Below are 25,151 nucleotides of genomic sequence, written 5' to 3'. Positions count from 1 at the left end.
CTATCCTTCTCAAACTCTTCCAAAATATAGCAGAGGGAGGAACACTCCCCAACTCATTCTACGAGGCCACCATCACCATGATACCAAAACCAGACAAGGATGTCATGAAGAAAGAAAACTACAGGCCAATATCACTGATGAACATAGATGCAAAAATCCTCAACAAAATAGTAGCAGACAGAATCCAACAGCACATTAAATGGATCATACACCATGATCAAGTGGGGTTTATTCCAGGAATGCAAGGATACTTCAATATACACAAATCAATCAACGTGATACACCATATTAACAAACTGAAGGAGAAAACCATATGATCATCTCAATAGATGCAGAGAAAGCTTTTGACAAAATTCAACACCCATTTATGATAAAAACCCTGCAGGAAGTAGGCATAGAGGGAACTTTCCTCAACATAATAAAGGCCATATATGACAAACCCACAGCCAACATTGTCCTCAATGGTGAAAAACTGAAAGCATTTCCACTAAGATCAGGAAAAACACAAGGCTGCCCACTCTCACCACTCTTATTCAACATAGTTTTGGAAGTTTTAGCCACAGCAATCAGAGAAGAAAAGGAAATAAAAGGAATCCAAATCGGAAAAGAAGAAGTAAAGCTGTCACTATTTGCACATGACATGATACTATACATAGAGAATCCTAAAGATGCTACCAGAAAACTACTAGAGCTAATCAATGAATTTGGTAAAGTAGCAGGATACAAAACTAATGCACAGAAATCTCTGGCATTCCTATACACTAAGGATGAAAAATCTGAAAGTGAAATCAAGAAAACACTCCCATTTACCATGCAACAAAAAAGAATAAAATATCTAGGAATAAACCTACCTAAGGAGACAAAAGACCTGTATGCAGAAAATTATAAGACACTGATGAAAGAAATTAAAGATGATACAAATAGATGGAGAGGTATACCATGTTCTTGGATTGGAAGAATCAACATTGTGAAAATGACTCTACTACCCAAAGCAATCTACAGATTCAATGCAATACCTATCAAACTACCACTGGCATTTTTCACAGAACTAGAACAAAAAATTTCACAATTTGTATGGAAACACAAAAGACCCCGAATAGCAAAAGCAATCTTGAGAATGAAAAACGGAGCTGGAGAAATCAGGCTTCCTGACTTCAGACTATACTACAAAGCTACAGTCATCAAGACAGTATGGTACTGTTACAAAAACAGAAATATAGATCAATGGAACAGGGTTGAAAGCCCAGAGATAAACCCACGCACATATGCTCACCTTATCTTTGATAAAGGAGGCAGGAATGTACAGTGGAGAAAGTACAGCCTCTTCAATAAGTGGTGCTGGGAAAACTGGACAGCTACATGTAAAAGTATGAGATTAGATCACTCCCTAACACCATACACAAAAATAAGCTCAAAATGGATTAAAGACCTAAATGTAAGGCCAGACACTATCAAACTCTTAGAGGAAAACATAGTAAGAACACTCTATGACATAAATCACAGCAAGATCCTCTTTGACCCACCTCCTAGAGAAATGGAAATAAAAACAAAAATAAACAAATGGGACCTAATGAAACTTCAAAGCTTTTGCACAGCAAAGGAAACCATAAACAAGACCAAAAGACAACCCTCAGAATGGGAGAAAATATTTGCAAATGAAGCAACTGACAAAGGATTAATCTCCAAAATTTAAGCAGCTCATGCAGCTTAATAACAAAAAACCCAATCCAAAAATGCACAGAAGACCTAAACAGACATTTATCCAAAGAAGATATACAGATTGCCAACAAACACATGAAAGAATGCTCAACATCACTAATCATTAGAGAAATGCAAATCAAAACTACAATGAGATATCATCTCACACCAGTCAAAATGGCCATCATCAAAAAATCTAGAAACAATAAATGCTGGAGAGGGTGTGGAGAAAAGGGAACCCTCTTACACTCTTGGTGGGAATGTAAATTGATACAGCCACTGTGGAGAACAGTATGGAGGTTCCTTAAAAGACTACAAATAGAACTACCATATGACCCAGCAATCCCACTACTGGGCATATACCCTGAGAAAACCATAATTCAAAAAGAATCATGTACCAAAATGTTCATTGCAGCTCTATTTACAATAGCCCGGAGATAGAAACAACCTAAGTGTCCATCATCGGATGAATGGATTAAGAAGATGTGGCACATATATACAATGGTATATTACTCAGCCATAAAAAGAAATGAAATTGAGCTATTTGTAATGAGGTGGATAGACCTAGAGTCTGTCCTACAGAGTGAAGTAAGTCAGAAAGAGAGAGACAAATACCTTATGCTAACACATATATATGGAATTTAAGAAAAAAATATGTCATGAAGAACCTAGGGGTAAAACAGGAATAAAGACACAGACTTACTGGAGAATGGACTTGAGGATATGGGGAGGGGGAAGGGAAAACTGTGACAAAGCGAGAGAGAGGCATGGACATGTATACACTACCAAACGTAAAGTAGATAGCTAGTGGGAAGCAGCCACATAGCACAGGGAGATCAGCTCGGTGCTTTGTGACCGCCTGGAGGGGTGGGATAGGGAGGGTGGGAGGGAGGGAGACGCAAGCGGGAAGAGATATGGGAACATATGTATATATATAACTGATTCATTTTGTTGTGAAGCTGAAACTAACATACCATTGTAAAGCAATTATACTCCAATAAAGATGTTAAAAAAAATAGAAAAGATCAAAAAAACTAAAAGCTAGTTCGTTCAAAAGATAAAAAAGAATTGATAAACCTTTCACCAGACTCACCAAGAAAAAAAGCCAAAGAGCCCAAATCAATAAAATCAGAAATGAAAAAGGAAAAGTTAAAACCAACACCACAGAAATGCAAAGGATCATAAGAGACTACTACAAGCAATTATATGCCAATAAAATGGATAATTAGAAGAAATGGACAAATTCTTAGAAAGGCACAATCTCCCAAGACTGAACCAGGAAGAAATAAAATATATGAACAGACCAATTACAAGTACTAAAACTGAATCTGTGATCGGAAAACTCCCAACAAACCAAAGTCCAGGACCAGATGACTTCACAGATGAATTCCAGCAAACATTTAGAGAAGAGTTAATATCTATTCTTCCCAAACTATTGCAAAATATTGCAGAGAAAGGAACACTTCCAAACTCATTCTAAGAGGCCACCATCACCCTGATACCCAAAACAGACAAAGATATCACAAAAAAAGAAAATTACAGGACAATTATCACTGATGAAAATAGAAGCAAAAATCCTCAACAAAATACTAGCAAACAGAAGCCAACAATATATTAAAAGAATCTTACACCATGATCAAGTGGGATTTATCCCAGGGATGCAAGGATTTTTCAATATCCACAAATCAATAAGTGTGATACACCACATTAACAAATTGAAGAATAAAAACCATATGATAATCTCAATAAAAAAAAACTTCTGACAAAATTCAACATCCATTTATTATAAAAACTCTCCAGAATGTGGGCAAAAAGAGAACATGCCTGAACATAATAAATGCCATATATGACAAACCCACAGCTAATATCATATTCAACAGGGAAAAGCTGACAGCATTTCCTTTAATATCAGGAACAAGACAAGGATGCTCATTCTTCCCAACTTTATTCAACATAGCTTTGGAAGTCCTAGCCAAGGCAATCACAGAAGAAAAAGATATAAAAGGAAACCAAACTGGAAAAGAAGAAGTAAAACTGTCACTCTTTAAAGATGAAATGACACTATACATAGAAAATCCTAAAGATGCTATCAGAAAACTACTAGAGCTCATCAATGAATCTGACAAAGTTGCAGGCAGGATACAAAATTAATACACAGAAATCTGTTGCATTTCTTTACACTAACAATGAAAGATCAGAAAAAGAAATCAAGGAAAGAATCCCATTCACCACTGCATCAAAAAGAATAAAATACCTAGGAATAAACCTACCTAAAGAAGCAAAAGACATGTACTCCCAAAACTATACTACGCTGATGAAAGAAAATGAAAACAGCACAGACAGATGGAAACATATACCATGTCCTAGGATTGGAAGAATCAATACTGCTGAAATAACTATACTACCCAAGGCAATCTACAGATTCTATGTAATCCCTATTAAATTACCAAAGGTATTTTTCATAGAATTTTAACAAAAATTTTAAAAATTTGTATGGAAACACAAAAGACCCTGAATAGCCAAAACAATCTTGAGAAAGAAGAGCAGAGCTGGAGGAATCAGGCTCCGTGGCCTCAAACTCTACTACAAAGTTACAGTAATCAAAACAGTATGGTACAGGCACAAAAATAGACATATAGATCAATGGAACAAGATAGAAAGCCCAAAAGTAAACCCAAGCACCTATGGTCAATTAATCTACAACAAAGAAGGCAAGAATATACAATGGAAAAAAGATAGTCTCTTCTATAAGTGATGCTGGGAAAACTGGACAGCTACATGTAAAAGAATGAAATTAGAATATTCTCTAACACCATATACAAAAATCAACTCAGAATGGATCAAAAAGGTATGTGTAAAACCAAAGAACTCCTAGAAGAAAACACAGGCAGAATATTCTTTGACATAAATCACAGCAATATCTTTTTAGATACATCTCCTAGAGCAATGGAGATAAAAACAAAAATAAACAAAACGGACCTAATTAAACTTAAGAGCTTGTGCACAGCATAGGAAACCATAAACAAAATGAAAAGACAACCTACAGAATGGGAGAAAATATTTGAAAATGATGTGACCGACAAGGGATTAATCTCCAAAATATACAAACAGCTCATATACCTTAATATCAAAAAAAACCCCAAACAACCCAATCAAAAAATGTGCAGAAGACCTAAATAGACATTTCTCCCAAGAAGACATACAGATGGCCAACAGGCACATGAAAAAATGCCCAACATCACTAATTATTAAAGAAATGCAGATCAAAACTACAATGAGGTATCATCTCACTGTGGTCAGAAGGGCCATCATCAAAGTGTCTACAAATAGTAAATGCTGGAGTTGGTGTGGAGGAAAAGGAACCCTCCTACACTGTTGATGGAAATATAAATTGATACAGCCACTATGGAGAACAATATAGAGGTTCCTTAAACCACTAAAAATAGAGCTACCAGATGCTCCTGCAATCCCACTCCTGGACATATATCTGGAGAAAACCATAATTTGAAAAGGTACATGCACCCCAATGTTCACTGCAGGATTATTTTCAACAGCCAAGACATGGAAGCAACCTAAATTTCCATTGACAGATGAGTGAATAAGATATGGTGTGTGTATGTGTGTGTGTGTGTGTATATATATATATATATATATATGCATGCATACAGTAGAATATTATTCAGCCATAAAAAAAGAATGAAATCATGCCAGTTGTAGCAACATGAATGGACCTACAAGTTATCATACTAAGTAAAGTAAGTAAAGTAAGCCAGACAGAGTAAGACACAGAAAGACAAATACACTGCTTATGTGTGCAATCTTAAAAAATAAAAAAAAATGAACTTATTTACAAAAAAAATACAAAAAGAAAACAAAGAAAATGAAACACAGATAAAGAAAACAAACTTATGGTTACCAATGGGGAAAGAGGGAGGATCGGAGGTTGGGATTAACATATACTCACTTCTATGTGTAGAAAAGATAACCAACAATGACCTACTGTATAGCACAGAGAACTATAATCAACATTTTGAAATAAGGGAAAAGAATCTGAAAAAGAATATACATTTATACATATATATAAATACATACTGTATACAGTATCTATAACTGTATCGCTGTACTGTATACCTGAAACTGACATGACATTGGAAATCAGCTACACTTCAATAAAATTTAAAAAATAAAACAAAACAACAAAAATAGAACATTGGTTTTGTTTAAGAATTAAATATGCCCAAGTAAAAATACTCATCATAGAAGATTCTCTTCTCTCATGCTAGCCATGTGATCTAGTTCTGGTGGTAGAAGTCTTTCAGGTGGAATACCTAGAGGAGCTACTCTTTTCCTAATACAAAAAGGTAGACTTAGCTAACATGTGCTTTGTGTTCCTAACAATCCCCTTCCGCCTGATGTAAGCACATGCCTGGACATGAAAAAGCTCACTTCCTATGAGGGAAAATGTTCATTTGTTAAAGATACATAGCAGGAAGCTAGAATAAAGCTTGGTCCTTCACAACTTCCTTGAGAAGCTACACAGAAGGACTGCCTACCTCTAAATTCTTTGTTTCACAACAAAAATAAAATCCATTTAGCTTGCTTTCTATTACATGCAATCAAAAAACAATGCCAATTGATAGCACTGATTCCTTGCCCAGATCACTCCTATCTTAAAATTATAACTATATATCCCCTACTATATGTTTTTAGATTTTTAGATTAAAAAGCACTTCAAATTTCTAGCTACTTTGGTTTCATATAGTGAAGAAGTACTTGTGTTTTCCCATTTCTTCAAGATATAAGTAATTTCCAATTAGACACCAAAAAACCAAAGTCTATAAATTATATGTCACAGTTAAGAATAAACAGGTTCCTTCTAGACAGCTTCATTGTGTTATAGGGCACAAGTTTTTTGTTTGTTTGTTTTTAACATCTTTATTGGAGTATAACTGCTTTACAATGGTGTGTTAGTTTCTGCTTAACAACAAAGTGAATCAGTTATACATATGCATATATCCCCATGTCTCTTCCCTCTTGCATCTCCATCCCTCCCACCCTCCCTATCCCACCCCTCTAGGTGGTCACAAAGCACTGAGCTGATCTCCACGTGCTATGTGGCTGCTTCACACTAGCTATCTGTTTTACGTTTGGTAGTGTATATATGTCCATGCCACTCTCTCACTTTGTCCCAGCTTACCCTCTCCCCTCCCCGTATCCTACAGTTCATTTTCGAGTAGGTCTGCATCTTTATTCCCGTCTTGCCCCAAGGTTCCTCATGAGCTTTTTTTTTTTTTTAGATTCCATATGTATGTGTTAGCATAGGGTATTTGTTTTTCTCTTTCTCACTTACTTCACTCTGTATGACAGTCTCTAGGTCCATCCGCCTCACAACAAATAACTCAGTTTCATTCCTTTTTATGGCTCAGTAATATTCCATTGTATATATGTATCACATCTTAATTATTCTTTCATCGGTTGATGGGCATTTAGGTTGTTTCCATGTTCTAGCTATTGTAAATAGAGCTGCAATGAACATTTTGGTACATGACTCTTTAATTTATGGTTTTCTCAAGGTATATGCCCAGTAGTGGGATTGCTGGGTTGTGTGGTAGTTCTATTTGTAGTTTTTTAAGGAACACCCATACTGTTCTCCATAGTGGCTGTATCAATTTACATTCCAACCAACAGTGCAAGAGGGTTCCCTTTTCTCCACACCCTCTCCAGCATTTATTGTTTGTAGATTTTTTGATGATGACCATTCTGACTGCTGTGAGAAGTTATCTCATTGTAGTTTTGAGTTGCATTTCTCTAACAATTAATGATGTTGAGCATTCTTTCATGTGTCTGTTGGCAATCTGTATATCTTCTTTGGAAAATGTCTATTTAGGTCTTCTGCCCATTTTTGGATTGGGTTGTTTGTTTTTTTGATATTGAGCTGCATGAGCTGTTTGTAAATTTGGGAGATTCATCCTTTATCAGCTGCTTCATTTGCAAATATTTTCTCCCATTCTCAGAGTTGTCTTCTCATCTTGTTTATGGGTTACCTTGCTGTGCAAAAGCTTTGAAGTTTCATTAGGTCCCATTTATTTATTTTTGTTTTTATTTCCATTTCCCTAGGAGGTGGGTCAAAGAGAATCTTGCTGTGATTTATCTCATGGAGTGCTCTGCCTATGTTTCCCTCTAAGAGTTTGATGGTGTCTGGCCTTACATTTAGGTCTTTAGTCCATTTTGAGCTTATTTTTGTGTATGGTGTTAGGGAGTGTTCTAATTTCATTCTTTTACATGTACCTGTCCAGTTTTCCCAGCAGCATTTATTGAAGAGGCTGTCATTTCTCCACTGTATAGTCTTGCCTCCTTTATCAAAGATAAGGTGACCATATGTGCGTGGGTTTATCTCTGGGGTTTCTATCCTGTTCCATTGACCTATATTTCTGTTCCTGTGCCAGTACCATACTGTCTTGATTACTGTAGCTTTGTAGTATAGTCTAAAGTCAGGGAGCCTGATTCCTCCAGCTCCGTTTTTCTTTCTCAAGATTGCTTTTGCTATTCGGGGTCTTTTGTGTTTCCATACAAATTGTAAAATTTTTTGCTCTAGTTCTGTGAAAAATGCCAGTGGTAGTTTGATAGGGATTGCATTGAATCTGTAGATTGCTTTGGGTAGTAGAGTCATTCTCAAAACGTTGATTCTTCCAATCCAAGAACATGGTATATCTCTCCATCTGTTTGTAACATCTTTAATTTCTTTCATCAGTGTCTTATAATTTTCTACATACAGGTCTTTTGTCTCCTTAGGTAGATTTATTCCCAGGTATTTTATTCTTTTTGTTGCAGTGGTAAATGGGAGTGTTTCCTTAATTTCTCTTTCAGATATTTCATCATTAGTGTATAGGAATGCAAAAGATTTCTGTGCATTAATTTTGTATCCTGCTACTTTACCAAATTCATTGATTAGCTCTAGTAATTTTCTAGTAGCATCTTTAGGATTCTCTATTTATAGTATAATCTCACCTGCAAACAGTGACAGCTTTACTTCTTCTTTTCCGATTTGGAATCCTTCTATTTCTTTTTCTTCTCTGATTGCTGTGGCTAAAACTTTCAAAACTATGTTGAATAATAGTGGTGAGAGTGGGCAACCTTGTCTTGTTCCAGATCTTAGAGGAAATGGTTTCAGTTTTTCACCATTAAGAACAATGTTAGCTGTGGGTTTCTCATATATGGCCTTTATTATGTTGAGGTAAATTCCTTCTACACCTATTTTCTGGAGTGTTTTTATCATAAGTGGGTGTTGAATTTTGTCAAAAGTTTTTTTTTCTGCATCTATTGAGATGATCATATGGTTTTTCTCCTGCAATTGGTTAATATGCTTTATCACACTGATTGATTTGCGTATATTGAAGAATCCTTGCATTCCTGGGATAAACCCCATTGATTATAGTGTATGATCCTTTAAATGTGGTGTTGGATTCTGTTTCCTAGTATTTTGTTGAGGATTTATGCATCTATGTTCATCAATGATATTGGCCTGTAGTTTTCTTTCTTTGTGATATCTTTGGTTTTGGTATCATGGTGATGGTGGCCTTGTAGAATGAGTTGGGGAGTGTTCCTCCCTCTGCTATATTTTGGAAGAGTTCGAGAAGGATAGGTGTTAGCTCTCCTCTAAATGTTTGATAGAATTCGTCTGTGCAGCCATCTGGTCCTGGGCTTTTGTTTGTTGGAAGATTTTTAATCACAGTTTCAATTTCAGTGCTTCTGATTCGTCTGTTCATATTTTCTACTTTTTCCTGGTTCAGTCTCAGAAGGTTGTGCATTTCTAAGAATTTGTCCATTTCTTCCAGGTTGTCCACTTTATTGGCATACAATTGCTTGTCGTAATCTCTCATGATCCTTTGTATTTCTGCAGTGTCAGTTGTTACTTCTCCTTTTTCATTTCTAATTTTATTGATTTGAGTCTTCTCCCTTTTTTTCTTGTTGAGTCTGGCTAATGGTTTATCCATTTTTTTATCTTCTCAAAGAACCAGCTTTTAGTTTTATTGATCTTTGCTGTTATTTCCTTCATTTCTTTTTCATTTATTTCTGATCTGATCTTTATGATTTCTTTCCTTCTGCTACCTTTGGGGTTGTTTTGTTCTTCTCTAATTGCTTTAGGTGTAAGGTTAGGTAGTTTATTTGAGAGGTTTCTTATTTCCTAAGGTAGGATTTATTGCTATAAACTTCCCTCTTAGAACTGGTTTTGCTGCATCCCATAGGTTTTGGGTTGTCGTGTTTTCATTGTCATTTGTTTCTACGTATTTTTTGATTTGCTCTTTGATTTCTTCAGTGATTTCTTGGTTATTAAGTAGTGTGTTGTTTAGCCTCCATGTGTTTGTATTGCTTACAGATTTTTTTTTCCTGAAATTGGTATCTAGTCTCATAGCATTGTGGTAAGAAAAGATACAGGATATGATTTCAATTTGCTTAAATTTACCATGGCTTGATTTGTGACCCAAGATATGATCTATCCTGGAGAATGTTCCATGAGCGCTTGAGAAGAATGTGTATTCTGTTGTTTTTGGATGGAATGTCCTATAAATATCAATGAAGTCCATCTTGTTTAATGTACCATTTAAAGCTTGTGTTTCCTTATTTATTTTCATTTTGGATGACCTGTCCATTGGTGAAAGTAGGGTGTTAAAGTCCCCTACTATGAATGTGTTACTGTCGATTTCCCCTTTATCGCTATTAGTATTTGCCTTATGTATTGAGGTGCTCCTATTCTGGGTGCATAAATATTTCCAATTGTTATATCTTCTTCTTGAATTGACCCCTTGATCATTATGTAGTGTCTTTCTCTGTCTCTTATAATAGTCTTTGTTTTAAAGTCTATTTTGTCTGATATGAGAGTTGATACTCCAGCTTTCTTTTGATTTCCATTTGCATGGAATATCTTTTTCCATCCCCTCACTTTCTGTCTGTATGTGTCCCTAGGGCTGAAGTGGATCTCTTGTAGACAGCATATATATGGGTCTTGTGTTTGTATCGTTTCAGCCAATCTGTGTCTTTTGGTGGGAGCATTTAATCCATTTATATTTAAGGTAATTATCGATATGTATGTTCCAATTACCATTTTCTTAAATTGTATTTGGTTTATTATTGTAGGTCTTTTCCTTCTCTTGTGTTTCCTGCCTGGAGAAGTTCCTTTAGTATTTGTTGTAAAGCTGGTTTGGTGGTGCTGAATTCTCTTAGCTTTTGCTTGTCTGTAAAGGTTTTAATTTCTCCATCGAGTCTGAATGAGATCCTTGCTGGGTAGAGTAATCTTGGTTGAAGGTTTTTCTCCTTCTTCACTTTTAATATGCCCTGCCACTCCCTTCTAGCTTGCCGAGTTTCTGCTGAAAGATCAGCTGTTAACCTTATGGGGATTCCCTTATGTTTTATTTGTTGTTTTTTCCTTGCTGCTTTTAATATTTTTTCTTTGATTTTAATATTTGACAGTTTGATTAATATGTGTCTTGGTATGTTTCTCCTTGGATTTATCCTGTATGGGACTCTCTGCACTTCCTGGACTTCATTAACTATTTTCTTTCCCACATTAGGGAAGTTTTCAATTATCATCTGTTCAAATATTTTCTCAGTCCCTTTATTTTTCTCTTCTTCTTCTGAGACCCCTATAATTCGAATGTTGGTGTGTTTAATGTTGTCCCAGAGGTCTCTGAGACTGTCCTCAATTCTTTTTATTCTTTTTTCTTTATTCTGCTCTGCAGTAGTTATTTCCACTATTTTATCTTCCAGATCACTTATCCGTTTTTCTGCCTCAGTTATTCTACTACTGATCCCTTCTAGAGAATTTTTAATTTCATTTATTGTTTTGTTCATCAGTGTTTGTTTGCTCTTTTGTTCTTCTAGGTACTTGTTAAACGTTTCTTTTATTTTCTCCATTCTATTTCCAAGATTTTGGATCATCTTTACTATCATTATTCTGAATTCTTTTTCAGATAGACTACCTATTTCCTCTTCATTTGTTAGGTCTGGTGGGTTTTTGCCTTGCTCCTTCATCTGCTGTGTGTTTCTCTGTCTTCTCATTTTGCTTAACTTACTGTGTTTGGCGTCTTTTTTTCGCAGACTGCAGGTTCGCAGTTTGTGTTGTTTTTGGTGTCTGTCCCCAGTGGCTAAGTTTGGTTCAGTGTGTTGTGTAGGCTTCCTGGTGGAGGGGATTAGTGCCTGTGTTCTGGTGGATGAGGCTGGATCTTGTCTTTCTGGTGGGTATGTCCAAGCCTGGTGGTGTGTTTTGGGGTGTCAGTTGCCTTATCGTGATTTTAGGCAGCCTCTGTGCTGTGGATGGGGTTGTGTTCCTAGGTGTTTGCATAGGGTGTCCAGCACTGTAACTTGTTCGTCGTTGAGTGGAGCTGGGTCTTGGCATTGAGACGGAGATCTCTGGGAGATTTTCACCATTTGATATTACGTGGAGCTGGGAGGTCTCTTGTGGATCAGTGTCCTGAACTTGGATCTCCCACCTCAGTGGCACAGCCCTGATGCCTGGCTGGAGCACCAACAGCCTCTCCTCCACACAGCTCAGAATAAAAGGGAGAAAAGAAGGAAAGAAAGAAAGAAAAAGAAAGAAAGAAAGAAAGAAAGAAAGAAAGAAAGAAAGAAAGAAAGAAAGAAAGAAAGAAAGAAAGAAGATTAAAAAAATAAAATAAAGTAAAATAAAGTTATTAAAATAAAAAATAAGAAATAATTATTAAAACTTTTTAAATAAATAAATAAAAAATAAACTGGACAGACAGAACCTGAGCACAAATGGTAAAAGCAAAGCTATACAGACAAAATCACACACAGAAGCATACACATACACACTCACAAAAGGAGAAAAAGTGAAAAATATATATATATTGTTGCTCCCAAAGTCCAGCTCCTCAATTTGGGATGATTCATTGTCTACTCAGGTATTCCACAGATTCAGGGTACATCAAGTTGATTGTGTAGATTTAATCCACTGCTCCTGAGGCTGCTGGGAGAAATTTCCCTTTCTCTTCTTTCTTCGCACAGCTCCTGGGGTTCAGCTTTGGATTTGGATCTGCCTCTGTGTGTAGGTCACCTGAGGGCATCTATTCTTCGCTCAGACAGGACGGTGTTAAAGAAGCAGCAGCTTCGGGGGCTCTGGCTCCCTCGGGCTGGGTAGAGGGTGGGTTATGGAGTGCGGGGCGAGCTTCTGGTGGCAGAGGCCGGCGTGACGTTGCACCAGCCTGAGGCACGCCATGCGTTCTCCAGGGGAAGCTGCCCCTGGAGCACGGGACCCTGGCAGTGGCAGGCTGCACAGGCTCCTGGGAGGGATGGTGTGGATAGTGACCTGTACTTGCAAACAGGCTTCTTATTTGCTGCAGCAGCAGCCTTAGCATCTCATGCCCATCTCTGGGGTCCACGCTGATATCCGCAGCTCACGCCCGTCTCTGGAGCTCCTTTAAGCGGTGCTCTTAATCCCCTCTCCTCCCATACCAGGAAACAAAGAGGCAAGAAAATGTCTCTTGTCTTTTCGGCAGCTCCAGACTTTATCCTGGACTCCCTCCCGGCTAGCTGTGGTGCACTAGCCCCCTTCAGACTGTGTTCATGCAGCCAACCCCAGTCCTCTCCCTGGGATCCGACCGAAGCCTGAGTGTCAGCTCCCAGCCCCCACCCATCCCGGCGGGTGAGCAGACAAGCCTCTTGGACTGGTGAATGCTGGTCGGCACCAATCCTCTGTGCAGGAATCTCTCCGCTTTGCCCTCCGCACCCCTGTTGCTGCGCTCTCCTCCGCGGCTGTGAAGCCACCCGCAGTCTCTGCCCGCAAAGGGGCTTCCTAGTGTGTGGAAACCTTTCCTCCTTCACAGCTTCCTCCCACTGGTGCAGGCCCTGTCCCTATTTTGTCTCTGTTTTTTCTTTTTTCTTTTGCCCTACCCAGGTACGTGGGGAGTTTCTTGCCTTTTCGGAGGTCTGAGGTCTTCTGCCAGCGTTCAGCAGGTGTTCTGTAGGAGTTGTTCCACATGTAGATGTATTTCTAATGTATTTGTGGGTAGGAAGGTGATCTCCATGTCTTACTCTTCCGCCATCTTGAAGCTCCTCTTCTGGGCACAAGTTTTTTGTTTTTGTTTTTTTTTCGGTATGTGGGCTTCTCACTGTTGCGGCCTCTCCCGTTACGGAGCACAGGCTCCAGACACGCAGGCTCAGCGGCCATGGTTCATGGGCCCAGCCATTCCATGACATATGGGATCTTCCCGGACCGGGGCACAAACCCGTGTCCCCTGCATCGGCAGGTGGACTCTCAACCACTGCGCCACCAGGGAACAGGCACAAGTTTTAATCACATTAATTTGTTCTTTTAGAATGAACATAGACTTCTTAAATTTCTACGTCCATGCCCTTCTGATAAAAGAATAATACTTACTGAAAAAATTGTGTGAACTATTATGAGGTTCATTATAATTGTTCAGTTTTCATAACGTTCTTATACTCAATAAGTGGAACTAAATGTTTTGAAAATGTATTTCAAACACTACTAAATAAATATCCCCATAGGTTGTCATTTATTACTTTCTCAAGTGTTTGTTTATACTGCTATAAATTAAATAAAATCTTTCAATAATCAACGAATAACCAAAAGAACATTGCTTCTATCAAAAATAATGAATAAAAATTTATAGGTAAACTGAAAAACTTTTATTCAAATAGATTTCTTTAAATCTCTACAACTCATAAAAATTTTTCTGGAATTTGGTGTACCTATATCTTTTTCAGGCTTACTCCAGTTGTGATGCATTATATTAATGCTTTCTCCACAACATTTTTCTTCAATTATTCCCTTTTTAACCTCTTTTTAAAAAATTAAAACTAATTTCCCTCAGCTTAAAAATACATTATAGTATCATGTCACTTTTTTTTAAGGCTTTCCATTAATCTTATTGTCTACAGTTAAGACATTATGTTTCCTTTGTCCAAAATTTTCTCAGAAAAGTTTCTATACTTGGCAATCACGTATTAACCATTACAATTTCATATATACCCCTACAAGTTAGTGAAATTCCAAAGATGTAATAACCTCTTCACTATCAAAAAGACTTTCAAAATAGTTTTGCATCAGTGCTACCTTTTATTGGCTCTTTAAAAACATTATTCTATTTTAAATCACTCTTTTCTCTTAAGTGGTAATAAACCATGCCGCTGTTTTTCCCCCTATGTCATTGGATCAATCTCTGTTTTCCTCATTATTTCCACTGCTTTCTATGCACAAAATGAGACTGCACTCTAAGGCTCTGTCCTTAGCTCTTAGACTTTATTGATCCCTACATTTTTGTGTGACAGCTTGGCTTCAACTATGAGCTCGAGCAAATGACTATTGGATTTACATCTTAGACCTAGAACACTATTTCTGATTTTTATTTCTTCATTTCCAATGCCTGGCTGATATCTCAATATCAATATCCTGCCTCAAATAAACATGACCAAACTTAACTTTCTACCAAAACTCTTCAAATGCCACCATTTCTGTTAACTAGGTTATTTATTTCCCTGATTACTGATTCCCAAAGTTCAAAATGCCAGAGGAGTCTTTCTTCACTTATTCTTCTCCTATTGCATTCAATCAATTTTTTTAAAAAATCTTGCCAAATCTTTGTACTGGTCCTTTGTAATGTAATGTTGATTGTAGGACTAAGACCAAGACAGACCTGAAATCTCACCTTCATGACTGTCTAGATGTCTTAGATAAGTTCCTAAACCCCACTATATTTAATTTTCTTCCATAAAATAAGAGTAATACCTTTCCAAATCAAAGGATATGATGAATAGATAAAACACTTTTCAGAAAGTCCTTCCCCATCTACCCTAGCTGAAGTATTAGCCTAAATCTCTACCCGTTTCATCTTATGTTACCATTTTATTTTATTTAGAAATTAACACTATCTGACATTCTATGGTTGACTGATTGACTGTTTTTTGCTTACAAGTTTATTCCCTATGTGTTTCCACTGGAGTTCATGAGAGCAGGACCTTTGTCAGTATTATTTACCACAGAATCCAAAATAATCCCTCTCACATATTAGGTGCTCAATACATATTTGATAAAGGAATGAAGGAATAAAATACATGAAGTGCCTGACACAATGGCTTCTAGAGTGTCTGTCCTCTACTTTATGCTGTCTTCTTTATTCTTTGCCACTGCTATCTTCCTGTATCAACCCTAATCACATCATTTCTGGCCTACAATAATTGGTCTCTCTGCCCTCATCTGTCTCTTAATCCCCATTAATCTGCTAGTAAAATCTGGATTAATCTCTTTTAAAAAAACTTTTTATTTATAAAAACAAGTTATTCATAGATACCAACTATGACAGAACGTCTTTTAATTTCCTACTCAAACTACTTCAACAGCTCTTCATAACATTTATTAAGAAGTCTAAACTCCTTAGTATATCATCCAAGATTCTTTTCAGTACTCCCCCCCCCGTCTCTAATTTCCAACTAATTCCTTATACAAAACTCAGTCATTTTGATTGTCCTTAAAAGGGTCATGTCTGTTCCTACCTTTGATTACACCATACCACACAACTAGAATACCTAAATGAAATTCTTCCTTTAGAGCCCTGGTTAAGATACCATACTTAAATACTGCCTTGTTTTATATTTCCCTACGTTTTTTAAACTATTATTATAGAATCATTAATATACTCATAATTTTTAAAGAATCATATGCAGCTATAAAAAGTCTTTCAACTTTCTAATCTCCAGCCTTCCCATGTATAATCACTGTTTATTGTTTATATATCCTTTCAGATGTGATTAATATTCAAATGCTTTTAGATTTTTCATCAATATTCAATGTTTATATATGTAGAATTATATATACTTACAACATATTATAAGCACTGTTCTGAAACATACATCTTTACTTTCTATATCATGTACCTGACTTGTCTAACACCTTCAGAATTAACCACTGATTTTGAATACTTACATGACTTATTTGCTCTAATATTCATATGACATGAAGCATGTTTTCTTCTATTTTTGTCTATCCATTTAAGTATTTTGTAACCTCCAACTAGATATCAAATTTCCCAAATACTTCTTTCAACATTTTAAAAGTCAACATACAATGGTGATTTGAACATGTAATGTCACCATGTTAACTATTTAGAAATTGAATATTTTATCCTCTTCCATTAAAAATCCAAATAATAATCAAATGCCTGGAATTAAACATTGAAAAAAAATAAACTATTTCCTAATGGAATCATTCAAATATGGAAAAAAAAAAACAGATCCACTTTCAATTAAAAAACAAATATTCTGAGTCAACCAAAAACTTCTAAAACTAAGAAATGAGAATAGCAAAGTGGCAGAATATCAGATTAAATAAAATTTTAATTGTATTTCTATATGCTAATAAAAAACAATCCAAAATGAAATTAATAAATGATTCCATTCATAATATCACAAAAATAAATAAAATGCATAGAAATAAATTTTATAAAATTAAGTGAAAGACTTGTACACTGAAAACAACAAAACTGACAGAATTAAAGAGTACTTAAATAAAATGACAGTTCATGTTCAAGGACAAGAATACTATTATAATGATGGTAATTCTCCACAAATTGATCTGTAAATTCAATGGAATACTTATCACTATCCCAGCAGGAATCATTGTAGAAACTGACAAGCTGATCCTAAAATTCATTTGTAAATGCAAGGAACCCTGAATAGCCAAAGCAATATTGAAAAAGAAGAGCAAAGTTGGAGAACTCACACTTTCCTATTTTGAAACTTAACTACAAAGCTACAGTAATCAAGACTGTGTAGTACTGCCATAAGGACAGCTATATAGACCACCGGAATATAACTGAGAGTCTAGAAATAAATGCTTACATTTATGGCCAACTGATCTTTAACAAAAAATATCAAGGCAATTCACTGGGGGAATGGGGCTGGTATAATTGAATATCCACATGCAAAAAATGAACTTAGACTCTTACTTCACACCATGTAAAAAAATTCATTCAAGATCAAAAATAGATATAAATTTCAGAGATATAATTATTAAAATTTTAGAACATAAAAGAAAAATTTTTTAGCCCTGAATTAGGCAGAGTTCTTAGATATAACACCAAAAGCATGATCCATAAAACAAAAAATTCTAAATTGGACTTCATAAAACTCAAAACTTTTTGCTTCAAAAAAGACCATTAAGAAAATGAAAAGACAAGCTATAGTCTAGGAGAAAATATTTGCAATTCTTCTATCTGATAGAGGACTTATACCCAGATATCTGCTGTTACAAATCAATAATGAGACAAACACCCACTTTAAAAATGGGCAAAAAATTTGTATAGACATTGGACCAAAGAAGATATATGCATAGTTAATAAGGAGATGAAAAGATGTTTATCATCATCATTACTTTTTAGAGATATACAAATTAAAACCATTGTGAAATACCCTTTACACCTACTAGAATGTCTATAGTGCAAAAGACAGAAAATACTGTTTGCAAGGACATACAGAAAATGGAAACTTCATGCATCAGTGGTTTACACTTTTTAGAAAACAATTCAGTTTCTTAAAAAGTTAAACATAAACTTACCATACATCCCAGCAACTGCACTCCTAAGTATCTACCCAAAGAAAATGAAAATATATGTCTACACAAAGACATGTAAGTAGGTGTTTACAGCAGCATTTTCATAATAACAAAAACTAGAAATAATCCAAATGTCCATTGGTGAATGAACAAAGAAAATGTAATATATTCACATAATGGAATAATACTCAGCAATCAAAAGGAACAAACTACTGATACATGCTACAACATGAATAAGGCTCAAACACACCACCCTAGGTGAAAGAAGGCAGGTGATAAAGACTACATATTCTATGATTCCATTTTTATAAAATATTTAGAAAAACAAATTAATAGAGACAGAAAAGAGATCAATGGTTACCTAGAACCAAGTTGGGAGTGGGGATTAACTGCAGATGGGAAGGAAGGAAACTGGTAGAGTGGTGGGAATTTCTAACACTGGATTGTGAAGATAGTTATACAGCACTGTTAATTTACCAAGATTATGGAATCATACATGTAAGATGGGTGAAGTATACAGTATGTAAGCTATACCTCCTTAAAGCTATCGAAACATAATGGAGACCCAAAAAAGTCAAATATTTGTTTCTCTACAATTGATAATCCTAAACTCAATAATTTTTAGCAGTAGGCATATAGGCTTTTATAATTTTTTAGTTATAAGACATTCCTAATATATTCACTAGTTTACTATATTTTATGTAAATGATAACAAATACTGGTTTATATAATTTAGGTAAAGAATTTAGAAGCTAAAATTTTACTTCTATACATTTATTTAAAATGAAACCGTAATGAAGCCAATTACCTTTTTCAAAGCAGGGCAGAAATTAAAGAAAAGTCGGTGGTTATATGTTTGGAATCTTTCAGGAAGATGCCAGCTCTGAATTATTTCTTCATCAGAAATCACATGATGATCCAGTGCTTTGAGAGACCATATACTGTTGACAAGAACATGTCTATATCCTTTTTTAAGGCTTACTGGACAATCAAACATAGTGAGGGCAATGAGGCTTGGACAAGCAGATAACATACATACATTCTTTAACTTTGCAAGCCCATTGTCATGTAGATAGAGAAGTTTTAGGTTCTTCAATCCACTCCAAAATCTGGTATCTGGTAGACTCTTGATCTGAAATATCATTAATAATAATATGTTAAATACAAATATAAATTTTCCATGAATTACACTGAAAAAGGAAAAATATTAAACATCTTCTATAGGTCAATATTTTCCCAAATGGCAAATTTCTCATTAGTAAGCAAAAACAGAATTTCTAATTACCCAAATGATGACTGGGGTAAAGCAAAATACACTAGGTATCTGTAATTACTAGTGTAATTAAATAAACAAACATATATACTCCATTCAATAAAAGTCCCTTTGTAATAAGCAAACTCTTTAAACTTTTATAAAATATTTTCCTTACATGAAAAACTTAAGGGGTTAAATCAATCAATGTTATAGTGATACTCCACATTAACAAAATGAAGGATAAATATCATACGATCATCACAATAGATATAGAAAAAGTATTTGACAAAATTCAACATCCACAAAAGACAACCCTCAGAATGGGAGAAAATATTTGCAAATGAAGCAACTGACAAAGGATCAGTTTCCAAAATTTACAAACAGCTCATGCAGCTCAATAACAAAAAAAAAAAACAACCCAATCCAAAAATGGGCAGAAGACCTAAATAGACATTTCTCCAAAGAAGATATACAGACTGCCAACAAACACATGAAAGAATGTTCAACATCATTAATCATTAGAGAAATGCAAATCAAAACTACAATGAGATATCATCTCACACCAGTCTAAATGGCCATCATCAAAAAATTTAGAAACAATAAATGCTGGAGAGGGTGTGGAGAAAAGGGAACACTCTTGCACTGCTGGTGGGATGTGAATTGGTACAGCCACTGTGGAGCACAGTATGGAGGTTCCTTAAAAAACTACAAATAGAACTACCATATGACCCAGCAATCCCACTACTGGGCATATACCCTGAGAAAACCAAAATTCAAAAAGAGTCATGTACCAAAATGTTCATTGCAGCTCTATTTACAATAGCCCGGAGATGGAAACAACCTAAGTGCCCATCATCGGATGAATGGATTAAGATGATGTGGCACATATATACAATGGAATATTACTCAGCCATAAAAAGAAATGAAAATGAGCTATTTGTAATGAGGTGGATAGACCTAGAGTCTGTCATACAGAGTGAAGTAGGTCAGAAAGAGAAAAACAAATACCCTATGCTAACATATATATATGGAATTTAAGAAAAAAAAATGTCATGAAGAACCTAGGGGTAAGACAGGAATAAAGACACAGACCTACTGGAGAACGGACTTGAGGATATGGGGAGGGGGAAGGGTGAGCTGTGATAGGGCAAGAGAGAGGCATGGACATATATACACTAACAAACGTAAGGTAGATAGCTAGTGGGAAGCAGGCGCATGGCACAGGGATATCGGCTCGGTGTTTTGTGACCGCCTGGAGGGGTGGGAGGGAGGGAGACGCAAGAGGGAAGAGATGGGAACATATGTATATGTATAACTGATTCACTTTGTTATAAAGCAGAAACTAAAACACCATTGTAAAGCAATTATGCCCCAATAAAGATGTTAAAAAAAAATTCAACATCCATTTATGATTAAAACTTTCAACAAGCTGGGTATAGAGGGACTGTACCTCAACATAATAAAGGCCATATCTGACAAGCTCACAGCTGACATCAATCTCAGTGGTGAAAAGATAAAATATTTTCCTCTAAGAGCAAGAGTAAGACAAGGACGCCCGCTCTCACCACTTTTATTCAGCATAGCACTGGAAGCTAGAAGTCCTAGACAGAGCAATTAGGCAAGAAGAAGGAACAAAAGCCAACCAAATTGGAAATGAAAAAGTAAAACTGTCACTTTTTGCAGATTACATGATATACAGGCATACCTCAGAGATTTTGTGTGTTGAGTTCCAGGCCACTGCAATAAAGCAAATATTGCAATAAAGCAAGTCACAAAAATTTTTTGGTTTCCCACTGCATATTAAAGTTGTTTACACTGTACGGTAATCTATTAAGTGTGCAATAGCATTATGTCTAAAAATACCAATGTACATAAGTAAAAAACACTTTATTGCTAAAAAATGCTAACCATCATCTGATAATGTGAGATTGCCACAGACCTTCAATTTATAAAAAATGCAGTATCTGTGAAGTGCAATAAAATGATGCCCAATAAAATGCAGTATGCCTGTATATGGAAAACCCTAAATACTGCGCAAAACTATTTATTAGAACTAATAAATAAAATCAGTAACATTTCAGAATACAAAATCAATACACAAAATTATGTTGACTTTCTACACATTAAGTATTAACTATCAGAAAGAGAAATTAATAAAACAATCCCACTCACAACTGCATCAAAAAGAATAAAATGCCTAGGAATATATTTAACCAAGGATGTGAAAGATATGTACACTGAAAACTATAAGACATATTGAAAAGAAATTGAAGAAGACATAAATAAATTGAAAGATACTCTGTGCTTGTGAATTGCAAGAACTAATATTGTTAAAACGTTGATACTACCCAAAGCAATCTACAGATTCAACACAAGCCATACCAAAATTTCAGTGGCATTTTTCACATAAATAGAACAAATAATCCTAACATTTGTATGAAATTACAGAAAACCTCAAATAGGCAAAATGATCTTGAGAAAGAACAAAGCTGGAGCCCTCACACTTCCTGAATTCAAGGATATTACAAAGCTATAGTAAAAAAAAAAAAAACCAGTATGGTACTGGTATTTAAAAACAAACAAACAAACACATAGGTCAATAGAACAGAAAGATAGCCCAGAAATAAACCAACACATATATGTTCAATTGATTTACAAAAAAGGAACCAAGAGTATACAAGGGAAAAGAAGAGTCTTGTCAATAAATTGTGTTGGGAAAACTGGACAGACACTTGTGAAAGAATGAAACTTGACCACTATCTTATGCTACACACAAAAATTAACTCGAAATGGATTAAAGACTTGAACACAAAATCTGAAACCATAAAACACCTAGAAGAAAACATTGGTGGTAAGCTCCTTGACATGGGTCTTGGCAATATTTTTTTTTGATTTGACACCAAAAGCAAAGGCTAAAAAAACCAAAGCTGAGCAAGTGAGATGATGTCAAACTAAAAAGCTTCTGCACAGTAAAGGAAACCATCAATGAAATGAAAAGGCAACTGGGACTTCCTTGGTGGTCCAGTGCTAAAGAATCCACCTTACAATGCAGGGCACGTGGGTTCGATCCCTGGCCAGGGAACTAAGATCCCGCATGCCGCGGGGCAACTAAACCTGCATGCCACAAATACTGAGCTCGCGCACCTCAACTAGAGAGCTTATGTGCCACAAACTACAGGCCCATGTGCTCTGGAGCCCACGTACCACAATGAAAGATCCCACATGCTCAACAAAGATCTCGTGTGCCGCAACCAAAGACCCAACGCAGCCAAAAATAAATAAATCTTACCAAAAAAAAGGCAACCTACTGAATGGGGGAAAATATTTGCAAATCATATCTGAGAAGGGGCTAATATCCAAAATACATAAAGAATTCACACAATAGCAAAAACCCAAACAATCCAACTAAAAAATGGGAAGAGGATCTAAGTTAATGTTTTTCCAAAGAAGACATCCAATGGCCAACAGGTACATGAAAAGATACTCAACATCACCAATCATCAGGGAAATGCATATTAAAACCACAAATTCAGTCACCTCAAACCTATTAGAATAGCTATTATCAAAAAGACAAGAAATAACAAGTTGGCAAGGATGAGGAGAAAAGGGAACCATGTGCAGTGTTTGTGCAATTGTAAATTGGTGCAGCCACTATGAAAACAGCAAGGAGGTTCCTCAAAAAATGCAAAATAAAGGGCTTCCCTGGTGGCACAGGGGTTGAGAGTCCACCTGCCAATGCAGGGGACACAGGTTCGTGCCCCGGTCCGGTAAGATCCCACATGCCACAGAGCGGGTAGGCCCTTGAGCCAAGGCCGCTGAGCCTGCGTGTCTGGAGCCTGTGCTCCACAACGGGAGAGACCACAACAGCGTACTGCAATAAAAAAAAAAAAAATTCAAAATAAAGCTTCCATATGATCCAGCAATTCTACCTCCAGGAATTTATTTCAAGGAAATGAAAACACCAGCTCAAAAAGACACATACATCCCCATGTTCACTGCACCATTATTTATAATAGCCAAGATGTGGAAGCAAACTAAGTGTCTATCTATAGATGAATAAGTAAAGAAAATCTTGTGTGTATACACAGTGGAGTACTGCTGACTCATAAAAAAGAATGAAATCATGCCATTTGAAACAAAATGGTGGATGTTGAGAGCATTATGCAAAATGAAATAAGTCAGACAGAAAAAGACAAGTACCACACGATCTAACTCATGTGGAATTTAAAAAAGCAAACAAACAAAAACCAAACTTAGATACAGAGAACTCATTGGTGATTCAAAGACAGAGGGGGTGGGTGAAATGGTGAAGTTGCTGAAAAGATACAAATTTTCAGTTATAAAATAAATGAGTCCTGGGGATATAATATACAGCAGGGTGAGTACAGTTAATAATACTGGATTATATATTTGAAAGTTGCTAAGAAAGCAGATATTAAAAGTTCTCATCACAAGGAAAAAATTGTAACTCTTTGGTGATGGATGTTAACTTGACTTATTGTGATCATTTTGCAATATACACAAATATTGAACCATTATGTTTTATACCTGAAATTAATGTAATACTATATGTCAATTATACATCATTAAAAAATTAAGAAGTCAAGAAGCAGTCTTAAGACTATGGATTTAAGAAGTAAACCAAATCACATACTGTTGGTCTAGATATTTTAAATAAAAAATGTTTGCTTATACTTAAAATTTTTGTGCTTATATATATTTTTTATTTAGTTTTGAATTGTTTATATTTCACATATAAGACTACCTGGGAGAAATACTGTACATAGATAACATAAGTGCTTATTAAGTATCAACTTCATTTATATGCAGATAACTGAAACGGCTATTGCTTACGTGATTTCCATGGAGATCAAGTTTGACTAATTTTATACAACTCTGAAGTGGACGAATATCTGTAATAAAATTGTTTGAGAAGATGCACACTCTAAGAGAGATACAAGATTGAAAACTTTCCATAGATTTTAAATGAAGGCCACTGAACTTCACAAAAACAAAATCTTTTTGATCTTCTATTATATTTTCATTATAGTGACTCCATTCTCTATGATTGGTTAGCTCTTCTGTGACTGTTCCATGAAACATCTAGGAAAAATGGGAAATTTTGAACGTTTTTTTTCAACTTTCAAAAATAAATCTATATGAAAAAAATACTTTCTAATAGACAGTGAGAACAAATGGGTAGAAAAGTTAAAATTTTTAAGAATATAATTTCCATAAAACCTTCTATCCCAAAGCATTTTAAATATATAACATGTATATAATTATAACTCAAAAATGTATCATTTCTCTCACCAATGAAATAATCAGTAAAAGGAAGAAAAACTTTCTTTTTCCTGAAATACTTAAAGAACATGAAATTCAGTGAAATAGCTGGGATAAAAACATCACCTCTAGGCAATATAACTAAAACAAACATAGAAAACTATACCCCTCAGACTTCCCCCATGGTGCAGTGGTTAAGAATCTGTCTGACAATGCAGCAGACACAGGTTCGAACCCTGGTCTGGGAGGATCCCACATGCCACAGAGCAACTAGGCCCATGTACCACAACTACTGAGCCTGCACTCTAGAGCCCGCAAGCCACAACTACT

General features: G+C 35.7%; 1 protein-coding gene across 2 annotated transcripts in view; it reads right to left on the bottom strand.

The window, feature by feature from the left end:
• Positions 1-24,641, bottom strand: part of LRRIQ3 (leucine rich repeats and IQ motif containing 3) — a 213,574-nt gene extending 188,933 nt beyond the window's left edge. For both annotated transcript variants that reach the window (XM_060142533.1, XM_060142534.1), the window contains exons 1-2: positions 24,393-24,641; positions 19,092-19,415 (exon numbers count right to left, since the gene is read on the bottom strand). In XM_060142533.1, the coding sequence (XP_059998516.1) occupies positions 19,092-19,415; positions 24,393-24,641 (573 nt within the window). The remainder of the gene's footprint in view (positions 1-19,091; positions 19,416-24,392) is intronic.
• Between the last annotated feature and the right edge of the window lie 510 nt (positions 24,642-25,151).

This window comes from Lagenorhynchus albirostris, chromosome 2, assembly GCF_949774975.1.
Source record: "Lagenorhynchus albirostris chromosome 2, mLagAlb1.1, whole genome shotgun sequence".
Taxonomy (NCBI): Eukaryota; Metazoa; Chordata; class Mammalia; order Artiodactyla; family Delphinidae; genus Lagenorhynchus; species Lagenorhynchus albirostris.
Note: the sequence above shows the minus strand (reverse complement) of the source record. Positions and strands in the feature narration are given on the sequence as shown.